The following is a 22,743-nucleotide window of genomic DNA, read 5'->3' on the forward strand; positions in this document are numbered from 1 at the left end:
AAGAAGGCTATCCTTTATACAGAAGAAGAAACGATGGAATGATTGTTGTAAAAAAGAAAGTTGCTTTGGACAATAGGTTTGTAGTTCCTTACAATCTTTCTCTACTACTCAAATATAAAGCTCACATAAATATTGAATTATGTAATCATAATAGATCAATCAAGTATTTGTTCAAATATGTGAATAAAGATCATGACAAGATGATTGTAACATTCTTTCAATCTCAAAGCAATGACGACTGTTAACAATTTTGTGATGAGATAAAAATGTATTATGATTGTAGATATCTTTTATCGTGTGAGGTTACTTGGAGCATTTTAGGTTTTGACATCCATTATAGAAATCTTTCTATGATGAGATTATCCTTTCATCTTTCAGATGAATAAACAGTAGTCTTCAAAGATAATGAGCTATTACAAAATATTTTGAACAAGCCTTTTGCTGGAAAATCCATGTTTTTAGCTTGATTTGAGGCAAACAAGCAGTATTCTAAAGTGAAGAATCTAACATATGCAAAATTTTCTCAAAAATTTATGTATAAAGAAAATCTATTCAAATGGGAACCTAGAAAGCAAAGCTTTGCTATTGGTCAAATCATGTATGTGCCTTCGGAAAGAGGAGAAGATTATTATTTACGACTATTATTGAACATCCAAAGGGGTTGTACATGTTATGAAGATATTAGAACAGTGGATCATGTTGTTTACCTAACTTTCAAGGATACATACTATGCATTAGGATTATTGGATGATGATAAGGAATATATTAATGGCATCAAGGAAGCAAACTAATGGGCAAGTGCAGCTTATCTTAGAAGGTTATTTGCTGTTATATCAAATTATTTGAGTAGACCTGAGCATGTTTGAAAAAGTTGCTAGACTGATTTAGCTAAGGATATTCTTATAATCAAAGAAAACATCATAACGATCCAGGTATAAAATTTCTATTTGAAATTTACTCCTATGTCTGTTATTTTGGTAAAAATATTATTTTATTTTATATAGTAGAAAATACTTTACTTTTTATCCAAATGTTAAGCCATTATGCTGATTTATTTTTTTTTCTTTTATTTTTTTATTATCATTATAATTACTATTTCAGATGTTAAGGTTTTCACTACATCCTAAAGAAGGTAATTTGAGTTGTTATGTAATTCATGCCTATGATATGTTAGCTCTTCTTTTACTAAATGTAGTGAAAACTATTTTACATAATATCTATTTATTATAACTTTATACTAATTTTTTATTTTTTTGATTATTTTAGATTTGATTTTATTTGATGATAGTTTAAAAAATCATGCTCTATTGAAAATTGAAGAAATCCTTCAAAGCAATGGAAAAAGTCTAAAAAATTTTAGTTCAATATCAATTCCTGTTGGTATGAGCAATACTGATGAAAGGAACAGATTGATTCTTGTTGAGCACAATTATGACAGATTTCAAATGGTTGAAGAGCTTAATTAGTATCTAGCATCTATTACACTTAAACAAAAGAATGTTTATGATACTATCATGGATTCTATGATAAATAATAAAGGTGGATTATTTTTTCTTTATAGTCATGGTGGTACAGAGAAAACATGCATTTGAAAAACTTTATCTGCAACAATCCATTCAAGAGGAGAGATTGTAATCAATGTTGCATCAAGTGAAATTATCTCTTTATTGCTTCCTGGAGGGAGAACTGCCTACTCAAGATTCTCAATTCTATTAGTCATCAAAAAAAATTCAACTTACAATATAAAGCAAGGAAGTCCCCATGCAGAATTAATCATTAAAGCAAAGCTAATAATTTGAGATGAGGCTCCGATGGTGCATAAATATTGTTTTGAAGCTTTGGATAGAAGCCTAAGAGATATCCTTAAGTTGAATGAACCTTTTGGTGGTAAGATAATTATTCTTAGAGGAGATTTTAGATAAATCCCGTCTGTTATTCCAAAAGGATCTAGACAAGATATTGTTTATGCAACCATTAATTCTTCTCTTTTATAGAAGCTCTGTAAGCTTTTGTGTTTAACTAAGAACATGAGACTTCAATCAGGTTTATCTTTGTCTGATGTTAAAGAGATGAGGAAACTCTTAGAATAGATTCTAAGCATTAGAAATGGTGAGGCTGATAAACCTACTGACGGCAAAGAGAAAGTTGAAATTCTTGATGATATGCTCATTCATAATTCAGAAGATTTATTTGCAGAACTTGTGGAATTTGCTTATCCAGAAATATTAATGAACATCTCAAAAAAAATTTCTTCTAAGAAAGAGCAATACTTACTCCAACTCTTTAAAGTATCGAGTTTGTGAATAACTATTTGATGTCATTAATTCCTGATGAAGGGAAGAAATATTTGAGTTTTGATATCATATGCAAATAATTTTCAAATTCAAACATGAATGCAAGAATTTATCCATCAGAATTTCTTAATACCATCACATGTTCCAGGTTTCCAAATCATAAGTTAAGATTCAAAATTGGTGTGCCAGTGATGCTCCTTAGAAACATTGATCAAATTAGAGGATTATGCAATGGGACAAGACTGCAGATAACTAGATTGGGCAATTACATCATTGAAGCCAAGGTGCTTTCTAGTAAAAAAATTGAGGATATTGTATTCATTCCTCAAATGACTTTGGTTCCATCTAATTTCAACCTACCTATTAAGTTTTAAAGAAGATAATTTTCATTGGCTGTTTCTTTTGCAATGACCATCAATAAAAATCAAGGCCAAACTTTTTCTCATGGGGGATTATATCTTTTAAAGTCAGTATTTAGTCATGGTTAGCTATAATAGCAGCGTCCAGGATCAAAAACAAAAATAGTCTCAAGATTTTCATAAGTTCAAATGATGCTGAATCATCTAACACTGTACAAGAAAGTTTTTCAAAAATTAAGATAGATATGAGTGAATAATTTATCGATCCATAAATTGCTCATATGTTGATTCATAATATAATATCAATTCTTTGATAATATTTGCAAAATCTCATATTATTCTGTCTATCAATATCTAACGAAGCAATTTTTGTGTTGTAGACTTTTATTAAAAAATTTAAGATATTAAATTTGATTTGATTCTTGATTAAACCATTAAACAGGATACTATCTTAAATATATGTTGTCATATTTTTATTTTATTTTGGTTGCAATAAGTGCTCTTGAATTATTTAGTGGATTAATCAAGTATAAGAATATCTAGACTATGTGAAATTATGTTTCATCAATAAAACTTTGAACTTACAATTAAATGTTATATAGAAGTATTTGTTGACAGAATATAAGAATATTTTGTTCTCTTCATTCTATATTAATCTTTATGTGTTGATCATAGAAAATGTGATATATATATATATATATTTTCTTCCTTTCTATATTTTAAGCCCTAAGTTTTGCTTTTAAGGAATACTTGAAGAAGCTTTTGAACCCTAAACCAACTACAAAGATGGCTATGGGAGTACTTTGCTGGAAATTTGGTATCATGTGAGGCTGTTGAAAATTTCTTCCTTTTATTACTCTATTATTTATATTTTATTTTTTATATTATATATGCAATTAAGCTATCTTAAAATTTCATTATCTTATAGTTTATTAATTTTCAATATTAGATCAGTTAATTAGTTTTAATTATTATTCTGCTTAGTTTTAACAAAATATATAATTTTTCTTTCATATACTCTCCCCTTTTTTAGTTACCCCATGCGTTCTACTAGTTTTCTTAATACTTTAGCCATCTCTTATCATATTATATTGAGTTTTGATGTAGAATTCATTTCTTTCTTTCAACATTCTATCCTTAAAAATAATTTATTTCTTTGCTTGCAATTTTTTTATTAGTTTCAAGTTCCTATTTTCTTTAGCCCCTCTCTTCCATTTTCTAATGTACATATCTAAAATTACCAATCTATTTTCGTTGGTTAAACTCACATTTAGTATAATATAAAACTAGATTAGTGTTTGGGTAAGAAAGAAATCAATTTGACTAGCACTATGCCCATTTTTAAAAATTACCAAGTGAAAGTCCCTGTGTTAGCTAATACTAAGTTAAATTCCATCACGAACTCTAAAATGACACTTCTTTTCATGTTTCAATCTCTGAAGCCATAATCTCTATGTACCTTTTTAAATCTATATTATATATTTTCATGCTCCCATTTAAATCTTCTCTGATAAATATTTTTTTTCCTGCTATAAATAACTTGAATTAGTCCATCTATACCTTTCTAAAAGTGTTGCTTTGTAGCATCATCAATCCTACTTAACGAGCATAAGTACTAATGATGTTAATAGACTCTGCTCGTAATATTAATTTATCAATTTTTTTTTTAATCTCCTACTCTTTTATCTACAATAATCCTCTTGCAGGCAAGCCATGTCATCTCTTATCTCACAATCTACAGCAACGCTCCTCCAACCTTCCTTCAGTCTAGGACTAGCTAAGTGCAAAATATTAGCAGAGCAAAGTGCTGCTACGAAAAATCTACATATTAATTGATGCATTTTTTTTTTTTCCTTTTCCCATGATGCATTTCACTGCCGTGGTCGGGTGGGTTCTCTTCCTTTCTAATGCGTTATCGATGTCCGTTTCTGGATGATATCTTATCTCTCTGTGTATATTTGTGTAGTTCTCCTGTCTACAACGTGGAATTGAAGTGAATGGCTTCCACGACTTTATGCACTTGTGCCTGTTCCCATGACCTCCGGCAATGGAATAGAGTCATCAAACTAAGGTTATCAGAGGGGAACGCCATGGAGGCCATCATCAGATACACGGAGGCACAAGAGTTGGGCGTAATCGGCGATAACTTCACCTTCCCACTCCTCTTCAAAGCTGCCTCCAATCTTTCATCCTTGCTGGCAGGATCTACCCTCCATGGCCAGGCCATGAAATCTGGCTATTCTCACCATGCTTTCGTGCAAACTTCACTCATCAACATGTACTCCTCCTTTGGCTTCGTAGACCAAGCTCGCCAGGTGTTTGATGGAATGTCTCAGAAAGATATTGTTGCTTGGAACTCCATTCTAGATGCCTATGCTACTTGCGGACAGATGGATGAGTGCATTAAGCTGTTTGATTCGATGCCTCTCAAGGACCAGGTTTCCTTCAACATCTTGACGTTTGGTTATGCCAACATTGGCAAGGCGGATGAGGCTGAGCAAATATTCAATTCAACTCCCTCGAGAGATGCTTTCACCTGGAATTTGATGATCTCTTCGTACGTGAAAGCGGGCAGGATGGATTTGGCTCATGGTTTGTGCGACCGGATGCCTGAGAAGAATGTTGTGTCTTGGAACACCATCATCGCTGGTTACTTGCAGAGCAGGAGCTGCAACAAGGTGCTTGATTTGTTCTATGAGATGCAGGCTGAAGGCTTCAAGCCTAATTATGTCACATTACTGAGTGCCCTCTCTGCATGTGCTCATATGGGGTCTCTGGACATGGGCAGAGAGATCCACATCTGTGCCCAAGAACTTGGACTCTCATTGATACCACATGTGGCAACTGCCCTTGTGGACATGTACACCAAGTGTGGAAGCATAGAAGAGGCTCTAAGAGTGTTTTACAAGACTCAAAACAAGGACATATATTGTTGGAACTCTATAATCTGTGGCCTTGCCTTGCATGGTTATGGCAAGGCTTCGCTCGAAATTTTCGAGGACATGCAGAGTAGAGGAATAAAACCCGACGATATTACTTTCATTGGTCTTTTGAGTGGATGTAGCCATGCTGGTTTGGTGAATGAAGGCTTACATTTGTTTGAGTGCATGGAGAGCCAATACGGGTTGTCGCCCAAGTCGGAGCATTATGGATGTGTGGTCGATCTTTTGGGGCGTGCTGGCTGCATTGGCCGTGCTTATGAGATTGTGAAGGGCATGCCTTTTGAGCCAGGGGTGACGGTCTTGGGTGCATTGCTTGGAGCATGTATTGTTCATAGGAATGTGGAGGTTGGGGAAGTGGTGGCTAAGAGCATTGCAGACAGAGGCAATCAAATGAGCAGCGGAGAATATATGATGCTTGCTAGCATGTATACAATGTTTGGTCAGTGGGAAGAAGCGAGGAGATGGCGAGAGCTGATGAATGAGAACTGTGTTACTAAAGAACCTGGTTGTAGTATGATTGAGGTCAGTGGCAAGGTTTATGGATTCTTAGCAGGTGATACTACATAACTCAACTTCTAATTGTTCAATATGAAGGGTTTATGGATTCTTAGCAGGTGATACTACATAACTCAGACTTCTAATTGTTCAATATGAAGGGAAGTTATGGGCGGTTAAAAATTTTGGATGCATATTTCCGAGTGTCCACAAATGATGTGTCTTGTGCCCAGAAGTGGAACACACAAACTCGATTAAGAGACTAGAAGAGTGCAGTCGATAATAGATAGTTACTAGAGAATTGTAAAAAGTAAGAACTTGTCCCATTGATGCATTTCCAAGATCCACCTAGAAAGGGATGCTAGAATGATGTGTTCCAGAGCACGTTAGTTCAGCCACTGCTTCTTTATTCTCAATTGTTTCTTAGCACATTTTTTTGTTCCATGCTCAGGCATTTTATGAGGTTAGGATTTAGGGTGCACTTGGATTGCGGTCGAAATTGATATTGAAATTGGAATAGATTGGAATGATAATTAAAATAATCATATCTCCTAACCTATTTGGTGCGTGGCTAGAATTGAAATCGAAATCGAAATGGAATTTGAATATTATATGTGAAACACACCTAACTAGGCCCATTCTGGGCTAAAGCCGATAAGACTTGTCGACTACAGTTTAAAACCTGAAAGAAAAAAATAGATCAGAACAAGGGAATTGTGATCTCTTGTTTCAATCTCTTGTTATAGGAGATAAGGCCATCTAATGGTGGCCGATGTGAGTGTTACAGGTCGGTTAAACAGCCAGTGGCTGTTGAGGGCCATTGCACCCAACAAATGGCCTGCATTAGGTTGACCTTATCCCTCCAAACCCTCTTATATTTAAATCTCACCTATCCTTTGGCTAAATCCACCATCAACCTCTCTCTACCTCTCTCTCCTTTCTTCCTCACCTCTGATAGCCATTGAGGTGCCACAATCAAGTCACCGTCACCCAAAAACCCCTCCCCTTCCTTCCTAATGTCTATCTCCTCCGATGCGGGAGCTTTTGGGTATTTTTACTATCAAAATTCTTCACTATCGATCGCAACCTATCACTGCTGTCACCTTTGATAAGCCCTCCCTACCTTGCTTTCTTTTCTTTTGGCTTCGATACCACCGTTGTGGTGGCATGGGGTAGCACCCTTTTTCCTTCTCTCGAATCCCCTGAGCATGATTGGATTGCCACCTCTAGCCATTGATACTCTGAACGAACCACTACTGCCGACCCCACCCCTCCTCCCCTTTACCATTCCTTAGTGAAATCCGTAGTTCGGCTTGGAAAGAGAGGAAGAAAGAAAAGAGAAAAAGAAAGATAAGAGAGGAAGGAAGAGAGAAGAGCGAGAAAAAAGAAAAATAGAGAGAAGGAAGAGAGAAGAAAGAGAGAGAAAGGAAGAAAGAGAGAGGAAGAAAGAAAAGAAGAGAGAGAGAGGGGAGGAAAAGGGATTCAACCTTTCGATGAACCCATCTCGTGAATCAGATCCCAATTCAATTGAGTTTAGATCAACCTGAACTATACAAATCTGACTCATGAATTAACTCAAATCTTGACCTCGATTGGGGTCAGACTGAGAGCCTCTTTCTATTTATCTTAATCTAACTCGAATTAAAGGCTAATAAAACTTGTGAATTATTTATGTTAGAATCTTCATCACCGAAAGAGCATCGGATCTAAAGATCGGACTATGAAGATCATAAATTTTAGATTCAATCGATCGTAAGTTCTATTTATCTTTGAAATTTTATTTAGTGCATTTCATGTATTTTCAAATTAAAAAATATATAAAAATTATTATAATATTTAGAAAATTGAAAGTTCGAAAAAGTATATATAAAATGAAATTCAAAATTACGGATCAAGATAATATTATCCTGACATGTCTGTAAATTTTAAATATGATGGTTTCTCTATATTGCATGGTTTTATGCTTGCATGAATTTTTGATTGAAAAAGTATTTTATTATTTCTAAAAATAAAATATAAAAATTTATTAAAGATATTATGAAAATAAATATATTAGTTATAAGAAAAACTATCTAGCTAAATTATGATCTAAGTCTAGCCAATAGGATTGATCATTGGTCATATGATTAGCAACTAGTTTCTCCTGAGCCTCACAAGTCGAGCTGATCACTAACAGAATTAGTCATTCTGAACCTAGCGAGTTGAGACTGATCATTATTATATACTGATGTATCACATATTTATTTTTAGAATGAATATTTTTGCCCTATCATGGGGTTAATCATGGTCGTATGAATCAAAGTCAGTTTCCTTCTCGACCTAGCTGGTGGGACTGATCATTGGTACACACTGATGGATCATGTGCTTCATATTTTAGGGTTAGTCTCTTCTGGGCCTAGTCATGGGGCTGATCATGGCCATAGTCACCGAAGATTGAGAGAGGATTAGGTGTTTTATTGTTACGCATGTCATATTTTCAAAAAGTAATTTATATTTGTTGGGAATTATATCCCTAAGTCAATCGTCAGTCTATTTATGGTTGAGCTTATTATTATAATTATAAATAAATTATTAAATTAATAAATATTATTTAATTTTTTTATCACTGTGTACATCTTATTTTGAACTCCTGTTATGTGATGAAGTCCTTAGGACTATTTAATTCGATATAGGAGGATATATCGTTTAGTCCTTAAATTCATGACCAAATGATATACTATTATTAGGACGATAACTATATCAAGTATATGTCATTTTGTGCCATGTATGTTGGTTATTCTCTTAACCAAGAAGTGTGGAGACACCAGCATGGCATGCAAGTGAGATGTAGGAGTACATCTCACTAAACGTGACCAACTGCTGAGCACTCTGCTGTCAAGAATAGCTCACGAAGGATATGGGTATAAGTATCTCTCCGATCTGAGATTACCACGGTGACTTGCAAGCAACTCATTGTGCTTTGGTGTCGGACTATCTAAATTTTTAATTCAGTGATGAAAGATTTTTGGATACAGTCAAGTACTTGAGAAGTCGATATGTGAGTCAAGATAGAATTGATCCCTCCGAATAAGTAGAAGTTAATGTATCAGTATGGTTCAATTTAGTAAAATTTCAGTCAGAATAATCGATGTGATAGATTTTAAAAATTGAAATACAATGTGGATGACCATATTAGGGTTGACAGTTAAACCCTAGGTCACCTTGAGTATTTGGATCAAAAAAATGAATTATATGGTAATCATATGCCAATAGGTTCTTGAATGATGCTTCGTAATCTTTCGATCTATCCGGACGTCGGGTATTATTACTAGATGGTCACTTTGATTGGTATAGAAAGATTGTTCCTATACTATCGGCTTAGGTTCGAACCTATGGGGTCACAGTCAAAAGAAGTTTCTGACTGATCATATGGCTAATCGATGATTAAGAATCATTCTAGGATAAAACAGTCAATTCGATTGATGATTAACCCTGTGTAAAAGTTACAATAAATCAATTCGCTAATTGTTGATGAATTGTAGGAGGATTGATTAGTAATTAGATTGCTAATTAGCTCAATTTGATTGAACATTGAGGTTTGAATCAAATCTAATTGAATTGGATTCAATTTGATTTGATCCGATTAGGTTATGAGATGACTTAATCGCTAAGGGTGTTCGATTTCTGATTTGATTAGAATTTGAGCTCGATTAATTTTTGATTTGATTAGAATTTAATCAAAGCTATTTGCTACCTAATTAGATTAAGTTTAGTGATTCAATTGGGTCTAACCTAATTTGGTTGGGTTAAGAATCCAATTTGATGAGAAAATAATTTGAATTCAAATCCCTTATGCCTCCTTTCTCTGCACCCTCTTATTCTTCACGCAAAAAATATTTTTTTATATAAATTTTTCTCATACCCAAAAGCTTTTCCATGTCCACATCTAATTTCTTTTGAATTAGAAATTGATTGGTTTAAATTTGAGTTCAAATGGGTTTGAATTTGAATGAAAATCTAGAGTCCAAATTAAGTTGGACTCTTCTTTTCATGCCATCACCTTTCTCCACGTATAAAGTATTTTTGCGTGAGATTTTTGGCACCAATCTGATGTTGGTCGATCCCTCTCTGAGTTCATAAGATAAGGATAAAGTTTGGTTCAAAATTTAATTCAAATTTGATTTGAATTGGTGATAAGGATCCACCAATATTTGAAATTGAATCGAAATTATCTTTTTCTTATCTTTATCTTCCATGGGATGCCACCCTTAAGAGGAGATCAGTTTTGTATAAGATTAGGAGTGATTTTTGGTATGAGAAATATGAGAGTTAGGACATGAAAAGTTGAGAATGGGTTGGACTTTCGTGCATGAGAAACAGAGAAAGTGTTCTTCCTCTCGGGCGTGAGGTGTAGGGTCTAGGGTTTCAACTCTAGATTTTGTGAGAAGAAAAATACAAGAGTGAGTCTTGTTCAATCTCCCACACCACCACCTCCTTGTAAAGCTTTATCTTCTAATTTGAAGGAGTCTAGGAGATTCAAAGAAAGGAGCTTAGATCAGCCATCTAGAGCCTTCGATGGGAGCTAGCACTCCCACGAAGGAAGATCCGATAAGGGCTTCGAGTGGACGATCTGTAGAGACCGGACGACCTGTGCGGTTGCTCAACATCAGCGAGAGCTTCATACCATGCCTACCAGTAGTAAAGATCATCGATTCATAAAAAGATGATGAGTTCTGAACTCAACCGATGTGATCTACAGATTAGATCAGATTTAGCATATCGATGTGATCGATGTAGTTTTCTGTTTTATATTAGATTTTAAATATAAATTTTTTATATCATAGATTTTTAATTGATAGTTTAGATCTAATTCAAAGTATATTTAGAAGATTAAAATATTTAATCTTTTATTTTTTACAGTAAAATTTTAAAAATACATGCTTTGAACTACCCATTTTTCCTTCAATTGGTATCAGAGCAAGGTTTCTTATGACATAAACTTTTTTGCATATAACTTGATATTACATGCATTTAGATCTATAATTTAATTTAGATTAGATCTAATATATGATATTTAGATCTGAAATTAATTATAGATCTGATCGTACAAACTGATATAAGGTTGTCCTGCTGTAAGGTTGACCCCTTACAGTCCAAAGGTTATCCTAGTTTGTGCTAATCTTTATAAAATTTGATTTTAATTATTTAGATTGAATCTAAATAATTAATTTAAAATCTGAGTGGTATAGTAATCTGATTGGATAGATCCTCATAGCCATCCGGTCATAAAAAAAATCAGGATTTCGTAACTCTTTTTATCCATTCAATGGGATCTCTTATGGCATGTAGGGGTGCTGCATGATCTTTTTCATGATGATAAATAATAAAAAAAATTTTAAAATTTTATTTTAGATCTGAAATAATATATATTAGATCTAAAATTAGTATTTTTATCATTAGATGATTGATTGTAAAAATATTTTATAAAATTAAAAACTATTTTCAAACACCGAATCCGAATCCATGTCAGTCCAAAACTTAATTGAGAATTAAGCAATCTAGATTTGAGAATCAAAGATTTAAGATATTAATTTCATAATTCATGGGTTAATGGGTTATTTCGAGTAAGTCCATTTAACTAGATTAGACCTAGAGTTAGAAATCATTGATAATGGATCATGTTAGTAGTTGATCAAATCTAATTAAAAGTTAATTCTGATTGGATCAATTTCTTCTCTTGATCAATTTTAATAGTTGTAGTTAGTCAAGTCCATATCTTTGATTAGACTAATATGGACTTTGATCATAGCTTAATGATCAAAATCAAGTCTATAAGTTGATCAAATTGAAAATGACTAGCCAGTTGGTGTCTTAGGTAAGTATGACAGTTTTGATCGGTGGTCATTAATTGAGAGCTATTCGTATAGATTGAATCTATATCGAGTAAATGGCATATTCCTCCCACCGATCTCACTTACATGACCAACATAGTGATCATATTTTGATTAGATCACTTATGATTGGGGTTGACCCATGCTAACTAGAAAATCAGTATGACTGATTTAGGTGCCCCTAGTTCAACCTGTCTTGAGTCCTCTTCATGACTTGGTGAAGTTAGTGGAAGAATTTATGACTGGTTGGTTGGACCAACTTATGCCTAATCTTCTTTAATCTGACTTGATGAAATCAGTGGGAGGATTGAGATTAACTGGTCAAGTCTTTTCTCATCTCTCAATTCAACTAATTAAATTCTTTAAAATTGTTAGGTCCCTAAAAATGAAATAGTTATGGTGATAACTAGATCATAGCCCTCCCATTAAGCTGGATGATAATGGGTCCAACAGTTTAGATGATTATTAGAGGTGCCACATGCTTGGTACTTATCTGACTGTCAGAATTATTATTCATAATATATTGATTTAGTTGTATTTTTTTAATGATGGTCAGGTTGGCCAAATCACACTCGAGCTTGGTCACTCGTTTGTTAGATGCACTAAATTTTGGCATGTTAATGGTTGGACTTAACTAGAACTTTCAGTGGAGGCGCCACATACCTGCTGAAGAGGTGTCTGGGGTAAAATTGAATGCTAGAAATTGTTTGATAAAATAATTGGTTAAGAATCTACTCATGGGTGCATAAGGGTTGGTTGAGCCATATTCAGACCCGTGTGCAGTCCATGTGGATTCTAATACCCACTAAGGAATTAGTATAATTCCTCGAATTGGAGGTAGAGGTTACTAATTCAAATAAAAATAGTGAAAAAATCTTTAAACTAAAATTCATGTCTTTAGATTTAATCAATTTATATACTAATTAGATTTTGATTTTTCTTTTACAGTTATGGCCACCACCTTGTCACTTTGATTATTATTAGATAGTGATAAATTGATGGGACCAAATTTTGATAGCTGGTATCGAAAGCTCAAAATAGTTTTGGAGCACAAACGGATCTTGTATGTATTGACAGATTCGGCATCCGAGGAGCCAGCTCCGAACATGCATAGCACGGTTGGAGACACTTATCAAAAGTGGGTCAATAATCAAACTACGGTTCATTGTATTATGTTGGCAGCAATGAATGATGAGTTCAACCATCGTTTTAAGAATGCTCAGCTACAAGACATATTGCAAATGTTGAACGAGTCTATTGGCACATTCGATAATGCTGAGAGGCATAATTCTAGTTGTGCCATCTTCAACACTCGAATGAGGGAAGGAGCGTCAGTCATCGATCATGTACTGTACATGATTGAGATGATTGAGCACTTAAGCAAGCTCGACTTTTCTTTGCATGAGCAGCTGAAAAAATATGCTATTCTGAACTCTCTGTCTAAGTCCTACATCTCTTTTCTTACTCATTTTTGAATGACAAAGCCTGCGATCAACTACCACGGTTTGCTCGGGTTGCTGCAGAACTTTGAGAAGGATCACCAGCTCCACAAGCAGTCAGTGAATGTTGTAGGATGGTCTTCTTCTGAACGTCAACCCTTTAAGAAAGAAAAAAAGCACAAGAAGAACAAGAAAAGGGCACAAAATGCTGGGGCACCCAAGCCCAGTCAGACCAAGAAACCCAAGTTCGATCAGAGTTAGACGGAATGCTTCTACTGTAAGAAGCAGGGGCACTGGAAGAGGAATTATTCTCAGTACATTATCTCTTTGGATCTGATCAGGCTGAGAAAGAAGTAAGTTGTTACTGGATAAGGTAATTATATGATAACACCTTGTAATTTCTTAATTTATGATTGTACTATCTAGGTATTAGATATCGAAAATCTTTTTAATATTTACAATTCGTTGTAGGGTTTGCAGGTCAGTAGGAGATTTGAAGAAGATGAAAGATTCCTCAATATTAGAAATAGAAGATCAGTTTCAGTTCTAGCGTTAGAAATTATTAAGCTTGTATTCAAGCTGAATATAATTATTTTTAGTGAATGTCACTTTTGTCCTTTCTTTTTATTGAACATTATTTCTATAGGCCTCTTGGCCATGTACGGTTATAAAATTTTAATTAAAAAAAATAATTTTAATATCATTATGAATGGTATTAATGTTGTTGGGTATAAAATACCCACAGCCGAAGTTCTCGGCAGAATCAACTCCGAAAGGACTCTGCCCGGACTCCCACGGGAGCCGGGCTCCGTCCACGACTCCAACCGCAAGGAGGACTCTGCCCGGACTCCTATGGAAGCCGGGCTCCGCCGCCAACTTCAACCGCCGGTAAGATCCGTCCGGACTCCTATGGGAGCCGGACTTCGCACCTGACTTTGATTGTAGGGGACTCCGCCCGGACTCCTACGGGAGCCGGGCTCCGCCTGCGACTTCAACTCCGAGAGGACTCCGCCCGGACTCCCACGGGAGTCGGGCTCTGCCCACGACTCCAACCGCAAGGAGGACTCCACCCGGACTCCTACGGGAGCCGGGCTCCGTCGCCAACTTCAACCGCCGGTAGGATCCGTCCGAACTCCTACGGGAGCCGGACTTCGCACCTGACTTTGATTGCAGGGGACTCCACCCGGACTCCTACGGGAGTCGGGCTCCACCCGTGACTTCAACTCCGAGAGGACTCCGCCCGGACTCCCACGGGAGCCGGGCTCCGCCCACGACTCCAACAGCAAGGAGGACTCCGCCCAGACTCCTACGGGAGCCGGGCTCCGCCGCCAACTTCAACCGCCAGTAAGATCCGTCCGGACTCCTACGGGAGCCGGACTTCGCACCTGACTTTGATTGCAGGGGACTCCGCCCGGACTCCTACGGGAGCCGGGCTCCGCCTGCGACTTCAACTTCGAGAGGACTCCGCCCGGACTCCCACGGGAGCCGGGCTCCGCCCACGACTCCAACCGCAAGGAGGACTCCGCCCTGACTCCTACGGGAGCCGGGCTCCGTCGCCAACTTCAACCACCGGTAAGATCCGTCCGGACTCCTACGGGAGTCAGACTTCGCACCTGACTTTGATTGCAGGGGACTCCGCCCGGACTCCTACGGGAGCCGGGCTCCGCCCGCAACTTCAACTCCGAGAGGACTCCGCCCGGACTCCTACGGGAGTCGGGCTCCGCCCACGACTCCAACCTCAAGGAGGACTCCGCCCGGACTCCTACGGGAGCCGGACTCCGTCATCAGCTCCGACCGCTGTCGAACTTCAACCGACGGATCTGCACTCCCAAGCAGGCCACAATAACGGCCACGATCCTGCTCCACTTCCTGCGGCAGATTCCGCGCAGCTCCATCACTCCCTGACAGGCCGCAGTAACGGTCACAGCACTGCTCCACTTCCTACAACGGATCCCGCGCAGCTCCACTACTCCCTGGCAGGCCACAATAACGGCCACGATCCTGCTCCACTTCCTGCGACGGATCCCGTGCAGCTCCATAATAACGGCCACGATCCTGCTCCACTTCCTGCGACGGATACCGCACGATTCTCCCATCCGCTGGCAAGTCGCGACAACAGACGCCGCTCCACTCCCCGCGGCAGACTCCACGTGGCACACCCCGGTGATAGCCACGGCTCCACTCCACTACTCTTCGCAACAAACTCCGTCTGACCCTGGACAGCCCACTGCCAGACGGTTACAGATATCGCTATCAGGCTACTGCCCCCTCCGCCTATAAAAGGGGGCCCCAGATACGTTATCCGATAAGCTCTCATTTTTTACCTAAAAACTCTACTAAATTCTCCGTTCGAGCACTCCATTCTTGTTGAGGCAGAGAACTGACTTGAGCATCAGAGGGTCTTGCCGGAGCAACCCCACCTCCGGTTTAGACTTCCTTTGCAGGTCCCAACGGCGACTATAACTCCCTCGACTCCAGCTTCTCCGGTGCGAGCGAATTTCTGCACCAACAGGATTGGCGCTAGAGGAAGGGGAGTGCCTTCGTAGTACCCTTATTCTTAAAGGAGCGCTCAACGGAGCCGCCTCCGATCGTCTCCTCCGGCACCTACTCCTTGTTTCCCCCACGGGATCCTTACTTGATGCCTCCCTGCAAGGCGTCCACGCAACGGTCCACGGCCTCCGTGGCCAGATCTCAGGCTCCGACCTCCCCTCCTGTTTCTCAACCTCCTCCTCCTCCTCCGACGGCGGCGGTCGACGCGGAGCAGTTTGACCTGCTGGCACAGCAGGTCAAAGGCCTCACAGAAGCTGTGTAGGCTATACAGCAGCAGCAGCCGCAGGCATCAGTACGCCTGGAAAGGGTGTCCCCGGAACACCAGAATCCGATGGCAGGGTGGGCCACCTGGGCCAGCCACCCCATCCTTCCTGGAAAAACGAACCCGAGGGTGGAGAGCCCTCAATCGGACCACGACTCCACCCCTGGAAGATCCCTGCCTCCATTCTGCCAGAGGACCCTCGAGACTCGAAGTCGGGAGGATTTCCTGGACCGGAGGCTCCAGGAGATGAACCGACGGATCGAAGAACTCCGCCATGCTCCCCCCGCTTATGGTGAGGATATTTGTACTGATCCTCCTTTCTCTCAAATGATCATGCAGGAACCGATCCCGCCAAACTTCAAGCTCCCCCAGTTCGAAAGCTACGACGGGACTTCGGACCCGATTGATCATTTGGAGGCCTTCCGGATGATGATGCTGCTTCACGGCGCTCCTGATGCCATTCTATGCCGGGCCTTCCCATCCACCTTGAAGGGAGCGGTGAGGAACTGGTACTCGGCTTTGAAATCGGGTACCATCTTTTCCTTCGATCAAATGAGCCACCAATTTGTGGCCCATTTTGTCAGCAGCCAGCGCCCCCGAAAAGGTTCGGAGTCCCTCATCAATATCAAACAGAGGGAAGGGGAGTCCATTCGGGCCTACATCAACCGCTTCAACATTGCGGCGTTGGAGGTCCGGAACTTGGACCAATCAGTCGCAATGGCCGCCCTGAAGGGTGGCCTTCAGAAGAATGACTTTTTGTTCTCCCTGGAGAAGAAGTATCCCAGAGATTTTGCTGATTTGCTGGCTCGGGCTGAAGGATACGCCCGAGCGGAAGAAGCCTTCAAAATGAAGGATGAAGAGACAGCAAGGGAGCGGCAGGCGGGAGACTCGAGTGAGCCCGCGATCGAAAAAAGGCCAAAAGAAGCCCGGCCGCATTCTCGATCCCCTCCTGGGCACAAGCGTGCCCATACTCCACCCCGGATGCGCAGGCAGAGAAGTCCGGATCGCGGGGCTCGACGAGGTTCTCCATCGGGGAGATTCTGCAACTACGCCCCCCTCAACGCCTCGAAGGCCCAGGTACTGATGGAGGTCAGGGAGTAGCTCCCTAGGTCGGAGAGGATGCACACACACCCCGGGAAGCGCAACCCCAACAAGTTCTGTCTCTACCACCGCGACCACGGCCACGACACGGAGGAATGCATCCAGCTCTGGGACGAGATCGAGGAACTCATCCGGCGAGGATGACTCGACAGGTTCATCCGATGCAGGCCTGAGGGTAGAGGAGATCGGCCAAGGGCCCTTCCGCAACCTGAACCACCAAGAAGAGAGGAGCAGCCCGGGGATCGGCCTCCCGTCGGGACCATCGACTCCATCACTGGAGGGCCTCAAGGAGGACCAGACCTTCCGCAACTGTGGAACTTGGAAAACTTGTAAATGTATCACTTACGATTTCACCTTGAATCTAAATTTCTTTCTACTTGACGTACTCTTCCCTTTTGGCATGGATTTGTCACGACTGGATATAACCCCTTCAAACGCCTGAAACAAAGTTATGTTAGGAACGGGGAGAGAACCTCATCCTAACATGCCTAAAATGAAGGTCCGATTATCTCGAGATCGGATGGGGGGAGAGGCCTTACAGCGCCCTAATGTGCCCCCACAGCCATGTCAGGAACAGGAGGAGGACCTCGTCCTGACATGGGCAAGGTCAAAGGTCCGATTCTTTTAGACCGGATGGGGGGAGAGGCCTTACAGCGCCCTAATGTGCCCCCACAGCCATGTTAGGAACAGGAGGAGGACCTTGTCCTGACATGAGCAAAGTCAAAGGCCCGATTCTTTTAGACCGGATGGGGGGAGAGGCCTTACAGCACCCTAATGTGCCCCCACAGCCATGTCAGGAACAGGAGGAGGACCTCGTCCTGACATGAGCAAAGTCAAAGACCCGGTTCTTTTAGACCAGATGGGAGGAGAGGCCTTACAGTGCCCTAATGTGCCCCCACAGCCATGTCAGGAACAGGAGGAGGACCTCGTCCTGACATGAGCAAAGTCAAAGGCCCGATTCTTTTAGACCGGATGGGGGGAGAGGCCTTACAGCACCCTAACGTGCCCCCACAGCCATGTCAGGAACAGGAGGAGGACCTCGTCCTGACATGAGCAAAGTCAAAGGCCCTGTTCTTTTAGACCGAATGGGGGGAGAGGCCTTACAGCGCCCTAACGTGCCCCCACGGCCATGTCGGAAATAGGAGGAGAACCCCGCCCTGACTTGAGCAAGGTCGAAGACCCAGACTCCTACGGGAGCCGGGCTCCGTCCGTGACTTCTGCAGCAAGGGAGACTCCACCCGGACTCCTACGGGAGTCGGGCTCCGTCCGTGACTTCTGCAGCAAGGGAGACTCCACCCGGACTCCTATGGGAGCTGGGCTCTGTCCGTGACTTCTGCAGCAAGGGAGACTCCACCCAGACTCCTACGGGAGCCGGGCTCCGTCCGTGACTTCTGCAGCAAGGGAGACTTCACCCGGACTCCTATGGGAGCCGGGCTCCATCCGTGACTTTTGCAGCAAGGGAGACTCCACCCGGACTCCTACGGGAGCCAGGCTCCGTCCGTGACTTCTGCAGCAAGGAAGGCTTCGCCCGCCCTGGCAATGGCCCTTACGTGCCCCCACGGGAATGGGGGGAGAACCTCATCCTGATGGTGACGAAACCCGATCGCCCAACAAGATCGGATGAAGGGAAAAAGCCCCTCAGCGGTACCTCCATGCTCCTATGCAACCCTGCAAAAAGCGAGGGTAGGGCCCTCACTCTGAGAAGAGGAAAATTAAAAAGGAAGGGTGACGAGCTACGACGGAAACAGATGAAGGACGGACCGCACCAGAGACCTAAAGAACTTCGTCCCAACAAAGACAGGGAGTTCCTACCAAACACCCCCGGCCTCTAAGAAGACTCCCTACACAGGTCAAGAAGACAGCGACATCTCCGAAGTAATGCAGAGTCCGAACCGCCAAGCTTTGGCTTGCAGCCATGTACGACGAGGAAGGCAAGCTAACGCATCGACGACTGAGCGCCTCCCAGCGACGTCAGCATCAGACAAGTCGAACGACAAGAAAAGTTCGACGTACGACAATTTAAGACAACGCACGGACGAGGTAACACAAAACACCCTTCTCATTCTATTTCCAAAATACACACTATAAAGCCTGGAAGGCCAAGGAAAGAAAAGCAAAACGACAAAAGTGGGATAAAACAACAAAAAGGGAAGTATATACATGAAAAGACGGAAGGACGAAAAGAGCTCTAAAGAGGCTCTGCTCCCTCCGACCTAGAGTTATCTGCTCCACCCCTCATCCAGGACTGCCTTAGATTCTCAATTTCTTCTTCTAGCTCCCCCCTTCTCTGTAGCGCGTCCTGGAGCGCCCGACGAAGTCGCTGGCTCTCGGCCTCCGCCTCTCGATGCCTCTTCCTCAAGACCTCAGATTCTGCCTCCGCGTCTGCGACGGCCCGCTGCTCGTATGCCAGCTGGATCTTCAGTTGTTGCAGCTCGACTGTCTTTTCCCCGAGGGTGACAGAAATCCCTTCAACGGTTCCCCTTAGGGACTGGAGCTCATCAGAATCCCGGGCGGAAGTAAGCTGAGCCCTGTTGGCCAGCTGCCTCTGGAGACGGGTGACTTCGTCGGTCGCCACCCTGAGTCTCCCTTTATATTCCTCCACCTGCCTGCGCCAGCTGGCCCGATGCACGTCGTGGCTCACCTCGACGTCCTGAAGCTGCTGCTGAAGGTCGGAGACCTTCCTTGACCACTCCTGGTCGCCGTCGACCCGGGCCAAGAGCCGGGACGAACTTCCTTCCAGCTGGCCGATCTTCTCCTTCGCAGCTGACAGTTCCACCTTGAGGGCGCTAATCCTGACGGCCTGAGCCCAAATTCGATTGCTGGCGCTCTTCTTGCATTCCTCAAGCTCCTTCGCGAAATTCGCCTTCTTCCGACTATACTCCATGATCCCCTTCACGTGGAGATTCCGAAAGTGGGTGGCCTCCGTGGTGGCTTCAGAATGACCTTCCCTCAATCTGCGAAGCTCGCCCTCCATCTTCTTTGACTTCTTTGTCAAGTGAAGGACTTCCTTCTTCAGCCGCTGGATCGTCGACTTCAGCGGGATCCCCAGGGGCAGGGGAAGTGCTTTTGCAGGATACTGCCGTCGGAAAGCAAAAGCGTCAAAGCAGAGACTCATCGCAGGAAGAAAAGCAGAGAGAAGAAGGGGAGGGAGGAGAAGCCATCCGCGATAAGAAATTCAACTTTATTGATTGGATGATTTTTGAAGACAAAAAAGAAAAGAAAAATTGCGATGAAATAAAAATACAAGATCGGAGGTCTCAGACCTCAGGGGTGGGGGTTGGAGAACTCGGCGTCCCCGACAAGGGGGCTGCGATAGCAGTGGTGGCTGGCGAGGGACCGGCCTCATCTTCGGACTCCTCGCCTAGGAAGCTGAGGTCGGGCTCCGAAAATTTTCTGGCCACCTTCTCTTGGCAGAGCTCGAACCCCTTGATGAACGCCTCCTGGCCAAATTGGACCTTCAGGTCCCTTATCTCCGCGGAGGCCTTGAATTCCTCTACTGCAAGGACTCTAACCTCCGAGACCAGGATCGGAATCTGCTCAGCCAAGTTGGCGACCTCGGCCTCCGCCTTCCTCGCCGATTCCTCCAAGGTCTGCCTCTCCTCCTCCCGGGCTTGTTTCTCCCTTTCCAGGGCCTCTTGGAGGGTGGCTACTTCGGCCGTCTTTGCTTGGAGGCGAGCAACCTCGGCCCGACAGCGCTCCTCCACCTGGAGGATGTCCCTCCTCGCACGGTTCACCGCCTCAATATTGGCGAGGAGCTGGTGCCCAATCTGCAAGGGCGGCTAGGGGATCAGAACAAAGACCGAATAGCCATGTAAATAAAGATTTGCTTACCTCAAGGAAGGATCCTAAAGAGTCCCAAGCCCGCTGCTCAGGATCGACGCGGTCGATCCTCTCGACGACGTCGGGCAGAATGCAGCTGTCGATCAACCGCCTGATCAAGTCCCTGTCATTGAAGGGATTCTCCGGCCCCTCTTCGGAGCAGAGGGACTCGTCAGCGGCAGTTCGACGGCTACTCACTCTGTGAGCCACCGACTTCCTTCTCTTCCCCCTCTCGACCACGGGCGCCTCCATGGAGTGGACCCCCGAAGCAGGGGCCCCAGTCGACGGACTCCTCGAGGAGGCCCGGGGAGCCGTTGCCTCGGCATTCGAGGGAATGTCAATCGCTGGAGCCATCTGGGCGGGTGCGGCCAAGCTCGACTCCTCTGCCCTGGCCCTCTTCGTCGATCCAGAGGTCGCGACACCCTTTCTTTTGTGGGCCCTGAGGCCCCTGGCAAGCATCCGCGCTGCTTCGGCGTCCATTCTTTAACAAAAAAAAAAAAAAAAGAGAGAAGAAGAAAAAGAAGCAAACCTATCAATCAAGAGCCAGAAATCGAAAAAAAAAAAGAGAAAGAAAAAGAAAAAGAAGAGAGAAAAGAGAAGAAAAGAAGAAAGAGAGGAGAAAAGGAGAGAGAAGGAAGAAGAGGTAAAAAAGAGAAAGAAAAAGAAGAAAGGCATGAAAAAAGAAGATAAAGGAAAAAATGAAATACTCGCAGGATCCTAGGGGCTCAGGCCAATGTTGAACAGAAATTGCTCCCTCAGAAGATTGGGAAGGGAAGGAGCGGAATAGGCAAGAAGCTTCTGGGCAGCCTGGAGATCATCCTCCCCCAGGCTGGGGGCTCGGCGGACAGAATCCCTCAGAGAGCCCCAAGGGGGCAGGCCCAGCCTCAGGGTCGGACAGTGGACAAAGAGGTATTTCTCCTTCCAATTGTGGATTGAAGAAGGGGCACCTTTCAGCAACCCCTTCTTGCCGAACTGGGGGGAGAAGTACCACCAATCCTTCGTCGAAGGATGGCGTTTGAAAGTATAGAAGTGCCTAAACAGGGAGAGGGACGGTTAGACCTCGACTACGTGGCAAAGGGAGAGAAATCCTATCAAAAACCTAAAAGAATTCGGGGCCACAGAAGCCAAGGAGATGTCTAAGAAGCGGAAGAGGGCAACAACAAAGGAAGGAAGTGGAAGCCGGAGTCTGGCACGGAACGCCTCCTGATACAGACAAAAACGATCGGATGGGGGAGTGCTAGCACGGTCAGAAGGACTAGGCAGCTCCAGGTCGTACTCCGGAGGAACTCCATATTGAACCCTTATCAGTAGGAGTTCCTCCGGAGTCAGGAAACATGGAATGGCGCCCGATGCAAAAATTGGGCGGAGCCAAGCCCCAGACGCGGGTTCGTCTACAGAACAAGGGACCTGGGGGTTTGAGGCGGAAGAACTCCCAGAACTGCAGGGAGCAAAAGAGCCGGATGACATTTCGAGTAGCTTTGAATGAGGGCTCTAAAGATCTCGAAGAAGACGGACAGGATGAGGGGCGAGGGGTCACAGGAAACCAACTCGGAGGAATACAAAAAATAATGGCAAAGAAGAAGTCCCTAAGCGGTGAGAAGATGGATGAAGG

At 42.8% G+C, this 22,743-nt stretch overlaps 1 protein-coding gene across 1 annotated transcript; it reads left to right on the forward strand.

Annotated features, from left to right (window-relative positions):
• Window positions 1-4,254: 4,254 nt before the first annotated feature.
• On the forward strand, window positions 4,255-6,521 carry LOC105032006 (pentatricopeptide repeat-containing protein At2g29760, chloroplastic). The gene is made up of 2 exons (XM_010906321.4): window positions 4,255-4,540; window positions 4,620-6,521. The coding sequence occupies exon 2, from the start codon at window positions 4,651-4,653 to the stop codon at window positions 6,160-6,162; it is 1,512 nt and encodes a 503-aa protein (XP_010904623.1). The 5' UTR covers window positions 4,255-4,540; window positions 4,620-4,650; the 3' UTR covers window positions 6,163-6,521.
• Window positions 6,522-22,743: the final 16,222 nt, after the last annotated feature.

Source organism: Elaeis guineensis, chromosome 1 (assembly GCF_000442705.2).
Source record: "Elaeis guineensis isolate ETL-2024a chromosome 1, EG11, whole genome shotgun sequence".
NCBI lineage: Eukaryota > Viridiplantae > Streptophyta > Magnoliopsida > Arecales > Arecaceae > Elaeis > Elaeis guineensis.